Consider the following 12,065-nt stretch of genomic DNA (forward strand, 5'->3'; position numbering starts at 1 on the left):
CTGCCCCAGGGGAATGGGTACTTAGGAGAAAACCGCAAATCCCTGATAATAAAGTACATGGCCTATGGGAAAGTTGTCCTTGCCCCTTGTCATAATTTACTTACCCAGTTGCCAATTTGAAATCTACATAGTATTGGTGATCTCAATTCTAAAGCAGCTATAACTTTCTTATTGCTTGTCCGATTTCTTTCAAACTTTCACCATTCTGTTTAATTTATTTTTCTCCTTCCTAACACAACATTTTATGGCCAAGGCTGGATTCCCCTTTAACTCCAACACCAACCAATCCGATGAAAGCAAAGTGACCTATCTTTCAAAGCATCAGCCTCTGTCTAGCTCGCTCTCGTTTTCGCTCGCATTTGATCGTCAGTGCCGTGTCAGTGTGGAGTGATTGTAACTCGTTGAAATTATGCTAAAAATCATTAATTATTCATTTCGACGGGCTTCCCATTTTACTGAGGTCTCCAAAGTATTGTCACGATCAATTCATCTTACCAGAGAAATGAGTGGAAATCGTGTAGCTGTGGTAAGAGGGAATTGAGGTTACATAAATAGGGCACTCTACACTGCTCAGTTCATTTTCATTTACCGGTGCATGCAATCCTTTTGCACACATGTCGAATGAGGATATCACGATTTTGTGAAACACTCGTTCAAATTACATAGGAACAAAATCACCGGATATAGCACGTAGCTTGCATAATTAACCTTGCACTCAAGTGAATTGGCGAGTCGAGATCGAGTAGACCAAAACTTAAGCTTCAAGTTCAGTCTCTGTTGTTTCGCTGAACTAGTAGTTGGCTCCACTCATGAATGATGGTAAAATGTCAGAAATTGTTAAATAAATCCTCAGAATTCAGAAACGACGGTTATTCCTGTCTAGTTCAGTAGTTGGCGAAGCGAATCAGCCTCGATTTTTGGCCTGGCTAGATTTTACTCTCTAGTCTAGAAATAAAATCTTTAGAATTGATAGTTGATATTGATTCTAGATCTAATCATTGCTAATCTTCGCTAATCTTGATTATCATGTATCCCCTATACCGGTTGATACCAGCATGACCAGTGTCAGTGATAATTAAAATATTTCAAGACAATAATTGAATTATTCATATGTCAAAAATCTTGAGAAGAGCTCTTGCTGATTTAATGTCAAATATGATAATGTCATGAACGTCCTATTCCAAGTTTTCAGGTAGGCCTAGGCATCTATGCAGATTGTGCCTTTGTGAATAACATTGTCATTTGACTTTGAAATACTTTACTTCGTCAATGCAGTGGAGGCGCATACAGTTGACCTTTTAGTTTTGGTGTTGGTGTTAGTCTGTTGCTGTTAGTGTTAGGTCAATTTTACATTCATGAGTATAAAACCAAACATAAAATAAAGATAGTCCTGAAAAGTCGTTCAGTCAAGGGATGTTTATATAGCTGTCAATATTGTGAACTGGATTGTTTGTGTAAACTACCGGTAAGAATAGGTTTTGGAGGTAGGAAACATAATCCAATTTGTGCTTCCAACCTCAACACAGTACTTGAAGTCACCCACTGTGTTTTAAGTTTAATTTCTACAGTCAGTGTTATTATATTTTCCAGGTTTTATCAGGATCAGGTGTCTATGATGGCAGTGAAGTTCATGAGGCTTCAGCGTAAGATCCCTCTAGTTGTTTTTACAAAAGTTATGCATATGGCTTACAAGTAAAATTACAAGCCAGTTTTGGTAACATCCCCCCCCCCCCCCAAAAAAAAAAAATGTGAATGTCACTGTTCCGAATCATTACAATGTGTATTATGTTGTTGACTATAGAGGAGTAACTGAATACATGTTTTCTTGGATAAACGTTTTGAAATTTCACGAAATATAATTGCATATTTCAAAACACTTGTCAGTGTGGAATTGGCTGAAACTCTGAGGATATATTGTATTTAGCTATCTGAAGTGTTACGCAAAACAGTAAATGTAATTCACATTTAAAAAATAGACTTCAATCTAGAATGAAAGAAGAACAATCAAAGATATGATGTAGTACTTTCCTTCAGCAAGGAATTCATCCACAGTGTGCTGCACTCGACCCAGGTGAGGTAAGTGGGTACCGGCAGGAAGTAATTCCTCAAAAAGCTGTGTGCACCGAATAGGTAGCCTAGCTTAGCCGGGTTATAATAGCAGGGCCCGCTGGGAGAACAGTTTTCGGAACTGAAGTGGCTACCCTGGGTAAATATACCTATATTATTATTATTATTATTATTACTATAATCTAATTACTATAATCATTGTAGTTTATACCTGATAGCAAATCTAAAGTGGTTTCCAAATTTGACCATGGGAACTGTTTTTCTGTTGCAGTGTATGGGTTCACCTTAGTCGGGGTGGAGCTGACGTATCATTCTTTGCTCCAGATGTTACTCAGATGCATGTTATAAACCACACCAAAGGAGAGCCAAGTGAGAATGAAACAAGGTGAGATAATGTAACCCATTAATAATAATACTGATTGACCATATTTATTCAGCACAGCATCTTTAAGTGCTTCATATTGACTCATTGATTTCAAGAACGATAATTAATGTTTATTTTAGAAGATACTTAGAAATAAACATTTTGATCTTGGCAAACACCAAAAATATATTAGTGTCTATGACCCAATCATTTCATCAGAAAGATCCAATTTGGTCATGTCAGTGATGTAAAGACTATAGTGGATAGCCAAAAATGTAGAGGGGAATTTTTGAGTGTGTTGAGACCAAGGATTTAATTTCCGGGTTTTTTTTTCTCAAGAATAACTACATTTATTGTTATCCACTTAATAGAAAGCCTATGAGATTTAGTTGATCTAGAATTTGATAGGTAATAAATCCATTCAGGACAAAGTAACCACATTTTGTAGTTTGGAGTAATAATTCTGATTCATCAGGGTTCTTCACTGAATTCTTTTTACAAATGAAAGAAAATAATCACTAAAATTCTTAAATTGGCAATAATACAATGAAAATGTTAAAATCACACCAATTGAGAAATTCATATTTTATATACTTCTTATCGATCTCTTTTTATTTTTTGTATAGGGCAGCAGTGGTAATATTGATATTGCTGATAATAGGAATATAAGTTGATCAATAAAGTACTGAGTAATGAGTTACTAAATTTTATAATGATATCATATGTCTATTGTATCTGTAAGTGTAGAGCCTGATCAGTTATGAGTGAACATTTTGCCCAAATGATATAAGTTGATAGCCATTTGTGAGATCACAAAATTGGCCAAGGGAATATACACATTACACTTGGAATTTGTTTCTTTCATGGACATCTATCCTTCATGTAGGAATGTATTGGTGGAGTCCGCACGTATTGCTCGGGGAAAGATTGCTGCTCTTTCTGGGCTCAGCAGTGGGGACTTTGATGCTGTGGTCTTTCCAGGTGGATTTGGTGCTGCCAAGAACTTGTAAGTGTATCAAATTCTATTCGTCCTGACATCATCGTCAATCATCCCTTATTGCAATCACTCTTCATTTTGTGTATTTTGCAATTGCTTTTAAATAAGACCCTCAAAGATATATCTGTAAATAAGCGTAATAGCTGTGGACACATATTGCATCTATTTGGAGGATCTTGCTAGGAAAGATAAAATAACAGAATGAAATGATATTAATGCTCAGTTTTCATGTAGCACAATTACATTGACACTTCTTAGCACTTTGAAGTAGAAATAGATGATTCAGTAGTGGATGGAAACAGAAAGAATATCATGATCAAGATGCAACTGAAATGCCCGAGTAATGCATCATTAGGTAGGAAGAGTCTGCAACCATCAAAGTTAAATTTTCAATTACCTTCTCAATATATGCACTGCTTTCAGTGACATCATTGTGCTAATACAGTAAGGAACAGATCAAATGTGTTATTGTTGTCAGTTCGAAGAATCAATACATTTTGTCGTCTGCAGATTGCTATTGAATGTAAACTGTGTACTGATTTTTGTATTATTTTTCTGTTGAAAATTTAAAGATTAATCCTCTTGAAAATAGATGAACTCACTTTGTAGGTTGTTTTTCTTCCAGGAGTGATTTTGCAGTGAATGGGGCTGGCTGTACCGTAAATACAGATGTTGAAAGGGTTCTTAAGGAGTTCCACCAAGCTAAAAAACCAATTGGGTAATACAATCTATGTTTACTTTACGAACATAATAAATATTCTTGTGTATTTGTCATTATATAAAAGCAGTTTGAACATGACTCTAAAGCAAGTATTTGTTGGGTGAATTACAAGTGGTCTTACTCATTTATGAAAAAAAAAATAAAAGAATTAGGAACATGTTGATAATAATGCACCACAGAAATACATAAGCAGTAAGAATGGAAATTACCAAATTGACAAAAAAAATTGAGAGTCACATGCACATCACACTAAAATGCATAAGTGGGATTATGTTCAGCCTAAATATTTCAGCTGCTTTGGGTCACAGCTTGAATGGTGAAGCAACTCAGAAACAATCCTGTGCAATAAACATTTGTACTTTAATATTCTTGACCTGTAAAGGACTTGAATGCTTACAATAATTTTCCCACAAAAGGAGTATCCATGTTAGACTTTAGCTAATCTTGCAAAAATAATCTCCAAGCGGAAACTGGTCTCCAGATACCCAACACAGGTTGATTCTATGCTGTTATCAACTTAGTTTTACTTTGTTTTGTTTTTTATTTGGTAAGGTAATGATTGATAATCTTTATGTCATTGATTATACTTCATAGTCTGTGCTGCATTTCACCAGTCCTGGCTGCCAAGGTTATCCCAGGCTGTAGTGTAACGGTTGGCCACGAATCTGAGGAAGGCGGAAGGTGGCCATACGCTGGAACAGCTAAAGCAATTCAAGAGATGGGGGCAAAGCATGTTGCCAAAGATGTCACAATATCCTTTCAGTGTAGTATATAGTTAGGTTTTGTTTGTTTGTGGGTTGTTTTTTTGCAGATACTTTGCTGCTTCATTATTAGTGATTTAAATGAGGGGTAGACATTCTGCACATTTCTATTAATCGCTTTTAATCCTATTGATGCAAATCTAAGTAGGTCCAGTTTGAACGCTTTGAAAAGTTGTTTTAATCACCAGTGTAGCGTACATTTCAAAAATATAAAAGATGGGGGTCATATCATGCTCATATCCTAGATATTATAATCATGTCATCACAGTTTTTCACACATTTTATCATCTTATGTAATACATATTATTAATATTGTTCTACTTATGTTTGATGCCCTGATACTTGTTCTAATCTTTCAGGCTTTTCTTGTTATTCAGTGCCCTTTCACATAAAGAGATAATTTCAATTATAATACTCTTCAGTTTATTTTCTGCATGAGACCTACAAGTAATATCAATTGAAAGGTTGATCGTGTTTATGATAGTACAGGGCACTACTATGAGTAGTCTTTTGTAAAACATGATAGTTACATACAAATTGTGTACAGGTATGTCACATCGTAGAGTTTCATTCTGATTGAACTGAAATCCTACAAACATGAGCATCTTCCTTGACTATTGTTTTGTTTGTACGAAGCCCATGTCGATGAGGAGAACAAGATCGTGACAGCCCCTGCATTCATGTGTGAAACCAAGGTTCATGAGATCTTTGACAGCGTTGGAAGCATGGTCAACGGAGTCCTTAAACTTTGCTGAAACCCCTCTTAAAATGATCAAGAGTTCAAATAAAGTTCTGGGCCCTGTCATACAAAGAGCTACGATTGATCCAATCAGCAACAACTATGGAGAGCCATCAACATCTAAAATATTTGTTCACAATATTTTCTAGATGTGATGTATATTCATACATTCATAGTTTTCTTGAAAATTCAGTTTGCTTCTCTTTGTTTACAAAGGACATTGTGCAAATTTCCTCAAGAAAAAATTATGACATTGATGGAGTTCCATATACTTGAGGTTGATCGGATCAATCGTAACTCTTTGTAAGACAGGCCCTGTCTTGCAAAGACAACCATAGTTTAAAAGATATTGGAATAATGAATGCTTGCAATCTCGACTAATCACTGAATTAAAGACAGTGACAATCATCGGTTAATTGTGCCAATTTTTAATCCATAATCCAAAACTACTTTGAAAATTTATTTACAAATTGTTGCAATTTCAGCTCAGACATAATGAATGATAACTTCCATGACATCATTAGTTAGTGTTCAGCTCTTCAAACAAACATATGCATGGAATCATCTCAAAGTTAGTTGATTTTAGATGTTATGTTACTTAATTATATAATGGAGCCAATAAGTATTAAAATCATATTTTGAAGCATTTTTGACAGAATAATGCATGGTTTCTTGGACAATGATGGATAATAAGATATAACATTTTGTTAAAAGGACTATCCGTTTCAGTCCCTCCATTAGTCTGACCTATCATCTTATCCAGCTACACCTGAAGTCCAGACGATCATCAACCGCATCTCATCTGATACAAACATATTTGAGAGATGTAGAAGTACACTTTCTATGAAAATTTACTGTGTACAGGAGTCTATCTCAATTTGTCTTTAAAATCTATTCCTTGGCATTGTGGATAATTGTTATCAAAGTATCAACAATATGTATGTGGTTCTTTGGATAAGATGAGAAAAAAGGAATTTCAAATTTGGATGAAGAATGAATAGGAAACTTACCAGAAAATCCAGCACTTTATTCCAGGAATCCAGATATAGGGTTGGGCTGTAATTGAGTTTCGATATTAGTAATGGATTAAACCCATTGATTTAATGCAATTACTTTAAAGTACTCTGTACTTTTCTTAAAGAATGAAAAAAAAATGTTGTTTGTATTCATTAAATGAAACAAATGCAATTTATACTTCCCAGTTATTTCATCTCAAATCATGACAGAAAACTGCAGTGCTTGAACGGTGAGATAGTTTATGAGATTTTAGACTTTAATACTGCTCAAAGTAGTTGTATTTATGATTTGCACCTTGTTCTCCAAACTGCGCAGAACAGATGTAAATGAAACTTCTAAAGTTTATGAATGTGAAAAAATATTTTGTCTATATCATGTGAAAACTTAATAAATGCTTGTAAAGTTTGATTGTTGTTTTTTTTCTTTTGCTACATTTCTCTCATTTTTTAGGGGTTTGCTTTTTCACTTTGATAAAACAGATTGAAACTGTTTGTGACTCTTGCATCTTTACAAATGTTATAGTCACCATAAATTACAGCGCTGGTTATGATGCAGTCATGGTGATGGTTATGCTGTTATAAGTGTAGTTGCAGCAATGAATGATGATCATTGTGATAGTGATGACCATGATTGTAATAATGCTAATGTAATTATAGTTAATTGCTGATAGTGATGATGATTGTGATGCTGCATCTTGGAACAGATATCTATTTTGGTACTACCATTGAAAGATACTAATTGTAGTGGTAGTGATAATGTTGATGTTGGTGATGATTGTGGTGGTGGTGGTGGTGATGATAATGATTATTGTGGTGTTGGTGGTGATGGTGTTGATTAATTTACTTCAAATTCTCATTTTTATCACGTCTATCCACTGGGCCCCGTTTTACAAAGAGTTGCGATTGATCCGATCAATCGCAACTATGGACGGCCAGCAACGTCAACATCTATTATGCATGTTTGTTCAAAATATTTTCTAGCTATATGATGTATATTCATGCATCCATTATTTTCTTGAAAATTCACTGCACTTCTCTTTGCATACAAAAGACATTGTGCAATTTTTTGTATAAAAAATGTATGACACTCGTGGATTTCCATAGAGTTACGATTGATTGGATCAATCGTAACTCTTCGTAAGACGGGGCCAAATTATTTCCATATAGTAGGACATGTAATAGAGTTTGTACTGTCAGAATGAACAGAAATGAATGTTTGGGTATATTGTCAGTGTATAAAGGGGAGCGTTGAACAAGTATGACATCACAAATCATGGTTGCATTGCCAATAGAAGGATCTCAATGATACTCGTGATATATCAGCGTTCAAATACTCATAATATTCTTGTTTGTCTAATTGTTCTCAATCTTTCATTACCCTTACTCCTTTATTTTTCTGCTTTCACACAAGATGACATGTTACGAGTTTAATTTTCTTGTAATATGAATCCACGAAATTACACATCTTTCCCCCCCCCCCCAAAAAAAAAAAAAAAAAATAATAATAATATAATTATTTTCATTTCCTCCTTATCCCCTTTTTTGCGCGTTCACAATCGAAAACCACTTATCTCAGCAAAGTCAATTAAATATGATCTGATACTAGAGACGAGAAAGGTCCCCCTCTGGCGGATTTCCGGGAAAATAAAAAAAAACGGGGGGAAAGGAAAAAGGGGGAAAGTGAGAAAGGGAAAGAAAAGGACGAATAAGAGGAAAGGGACAAGAAATTAAGAAAAAGGGAAAACGGAAGGAAAGAACAAATCATCTCGAAATACTTATACGAAAGGGAAATGAATTAAAAGATGGCAAAATAATAATTGGGAAATGAAGGTAGAATGGAATAATCCAAAAGTTAGATCGGAAAATGAAGAAAAAAAGAGAGAAGAACTTAATACCACGACCGGGCAGCCGAGGATTGAAAATAAAGAACGGGAAGAAAGATGGATAGCATAAAATATTGTATATGAAGTCTATTTATAAGCTTGCTAAATGTTATGCAAGAACGGTCGTCATCAGGACAAAACTGAAGTCTTCATAGGCTAGACATATCCACGGTTATGTCACTATATATCTATGTAAATCTTCACGCTGGCAAGAGCTAAGCCTCTTATACATGATAGGCCTCTTAAGGTTTAATTAGGCTAGATATCAAAAGCTACTTGGGGGCATATTTCCACAGCCAATTAAAAGAATAAAAGGAGGCAACGAAATGAAATGAAGGAAATATGATATATATGATTTGCTGAATAAAATGAAAAATCTATCACATGAATAGAATTTCATTTCAAAATCGCAATTTCTTTTTCTGGCTCGCGACGCTCGCTGGCGTGACATCTGTTGTGTCCCCTCAACAATATTTGGTTTATTATGCAACTGCATCTAATCGAATGAAAGTGTTGTGTAAAAGCTATATATCCACAATTTTATTAAAAATGGGGGCCATCTGTAAGATTTAAAATTGCTTTAATATCAAGAGGTTCCGGGGGGCTCCGCCTCGGACTCCTGCCGCATAGCACTGGCGTACTGATGGAAGGGTTTGGCCATGGCCCCAAAAAGTTTTACAACCAAGACAAAATAGGAGAAGAGGAAAGAAAGAAAAAACAAAGGAAAAGTGTAAGATATATCATTTTCTGAAAATATGTCAAAATCCGATCTCAAATAAATATTCTCATGAAAAGGAGATTGTTTCTCGCTCGCTATAGGGACTTATATTAATCGAATTTTTGCCACACACGCCATACTACATGTGCCCGGTATTTTTTTTTTACTCATCACGCTACTGCTGCAGCATAGAGCTTCGCTTTACCGCGCACTATCATAAAAAAAATAATGTTCACAGTGGCGTACAGATCAAGAACAAAAAAAGAGAGAAAAGGACAGAGAGAAGGGTAAAATGTGATATTATATTCAGAATATAATGGCAAAATCTATTACAAGATTAGATTTTTGCAATAAAATTGTTGCATGGAAAAAATTTTGCTTGCTCGCTTCGCTCGCAACTATAAAAAAAATATTGCGCGATACCAGGCCCCCTAACATTTTTGGCCTCATTACGCCACTGCCTAGTTCATACCATGATATGCGCGGGAAGGAAATTTGTTGGCTCTTGGCCACCGACCCCTGTTACGCCCCTGGACCCCCCCCCCCCCCCGGAAGATCACCAATTAAATGTAATTGCTTTATGGTACTGTTTACTTTTCAAAATAAAATATGATATTTGGTCTATATCAACATTATATATAATGCTTATAAAGTTTGATTGGTGTGTCATTGTGTCCTGCGCTATATTCCTCTAATTTATGATGATGAGGAGGGGTTCGCTGTGATATGAATATGATAGTAAGGATTCTTTATTCAATCTGTGGTTTTACTTTTGCATAGGCCTCCTCCCTTAAAACAAGGAGAGATAGGGAGAGAGAAACGGAAAAAGCAGAAAGGGGAGAGAAGATAAGGGGGATGGAAGTGAAAATTAAAAAAAATTAAGAGGGGGAGAAAGGGGCCGTGGCAAAACGAACCGACCCTACATATACTACCCTCCCAAATGACAAAATAGCAAAACTAGTGGGGAAAGGGTAATTAATTGGCCGAAATATAGATCGTAAAAGGATAGAAACATCATTTTGTTTTTCCCCGCAAAATTGGTTGTGATTAGTCCAGGAGCTAAAAAGTCTTTACCCCACTGAATAGATAGATCATAAGGAGAAATAGATTACATACAGATTCAGGGGCCAAAAGTAGCCACGGCGCCTATTGACAGCACCCCCCCCCCCCCCACACACACACACATACATACACACACACACACACACACACACACACACACCGAGAAAGGGGGAGGAATCATTTAAAGAAGAAGGTGAAAAAATGAAAGGATGACAAAAAGTGAAGAAAATTAGATTAGGAGGAAAATGGCAAATAGAAAACCTTTTCAGCTAGGTCACAATGGTATTGGTGGTGATTTTTAAAGGGATGCTCCGGGCTGAAAATAATATGATTTAGATAGATAAAGAAAAATCAGACAAACAAAACACTGAAAATTTGATCAAAATCGGACAACGAATAACAATGTTATATGGCATTTTAAAGATTTGCATTATTCCGGTGAAACGGTTCTATACTAGGCATGTCTTCATGAATATTCAATGAGCAAATTGATGATGTCATATCCCCACTTGTTCTTTTGTATTTTATTGTATGAAATTAGGTTTATTCAAATCTTTTGTACCAAGAACTGAAAAAATTGGATTGACAACTGATTAGTTCATTTGATATTTATTGCTGCAACTTATTTCATTATAGAGGGGACACATTATTCACACATGTATGGAAAATGAAACAATTATGATTTCATGTAATAACATATAGGAAAAAGGAAGTGGGGATGTGACATCATCAGCCCACCTAATGAATATTCATGATGACGTGCATAAAACTATTTTCACAAAATAATGCTAAACTTTGAAATTCAATAACTTCGTTATTTCTTATCCGATTTTGATGAAATTTTCCCTTTGCTCTGTGAATTTTACTCTATTTATTAAGATATGAATATTTTCAGCCCGGAGTATCCCTTTAATATAGTTGCTAAGAAAGCATGAATGCTTGTAATCAAGTATGCAACCAGAGTACTAAAGGCTTACTGTCCTCTCTAATGGACAAAATACTAGATGGGGGGCTTTGGGAGCAATGCCCCCTCCCCATAAAAGTTCACGGACCAAAACAAAATAAAAAAAGGGAGAAAAGGAAAGGAAATGAAATGGAAAGAGTAAGAATGAGATCATGTCAAAATCTGTCCAATAATTCGATTTTTTAAAAGGTGAACAATTTGCTTGCTCAAATCTATCCAGAACTTTTGCTCAATTCGTCATTATATCTTGCCCCCTCAAAATTGTTCAGAGCTCATTAGGCAACTGCTGAGTGCCAATGAGGATAAATTAAAAATGTTCTTTGGCCTCCAGTCAGTTAGGACGACCCCCCCCCCCCCCCGCCGACAGATAGATAGACAGACAGACAGACAGACAGATAGATAGTTAGATAGATAGATAGAGATAGATAGATAGATAGATAGATAGATAGATAGAGATAGATAGATAGATAGATAGATAGATAGATAGATAGATAGATAGATAGATAGATAGATAGATAGATAGATAGATAGATAGATAGATAGATAGATAGATAGATAGATAGATAGATAGATAGAGATAGATAGATAGATAGATAGATAGATAGATAGATAGATAGATAGATAGATAGATAGATAGATAGATATATAGATAGATAGATAGATAGAGAGAGAGAGATAGATATATAGATAAATAGAGAGAGAGAGAGAGAGATAGATATATAGATAGATAGGATATATAGATAAATAGATAGATATATAGATAGATAGATAGA

General features: G+C 35.2%; 1 protein-coding gene across 1 annotated transcript; it reads left to right on the plus strand.

Annotated features, from left to right (window-relative positions):
• Positions 1-308: 308 nt before the first annotated feature.
• LOC129272940 (glutamine amidotransferase-like class 1 domain-containing protein 3, mitochondrial) lies at positions 309-7,074 on the plus strand. The gene is made up of 7 exons (XM_064107389.1): positions 309-526; positions 1,591-1,643; positions 2,339-2,452; positions 3,318-3,437; positions 4,054-4,146; positions 4,744-4,900; positions 5,543-7,074. The coding sequence occupies exons 1-7, from the start codon at positions 410-412 to the stop codon at positions 5,663-5,665; spliced, it is 777 nt and encodes a 258-aa protein (XP_063963459.1). The 5' UTR covers positions 309-409; the 3' UTR covers positions 5,666-7,074.
• Positions 7,075-12,065: the final 4,991 nt, after the last annotated feature.

The sequence above is a fragment of the Lytechinus pictus genome, chromosome 12, assembly GCF_037042905.1.
Source record: "Lytechinus pictus isolate F3 Inbred chromosome 12, Lp3.0, whole genome shotgun sequence".
NCBI classification, from domain to species: Eukaryota; Metazoa; Echinodermata; class Echinoidea; order Temnopleuroida; family Toxopneustidae; genus Lytechinus; species Lytechinus pictus.

Bases quoted from the DNA above. Each gene is read 5' to 3' on its own strand.
- LOC129272940 (XM_064107389.1), top strand. From the start codon at position 410: ATGCTAAAAATCATTAATTATTCATTTCGACGGGCTTCCCATTTTACT. The intron at 2,453-3,317 runs GTGAGATAATGT...TCCTTCATGTAG, and splicing joins CCAAGTGAGAATGAAACAAG to GAATGTATTGGTGGAGTCCG. The intron at 4,901-5,542 runs ATATCCTTTCAG...TTTTGTTTGTAC, and splicing joins ATGTTGCCAAAGATGTCACA to GAAGCCCATGTCGATGAGGA.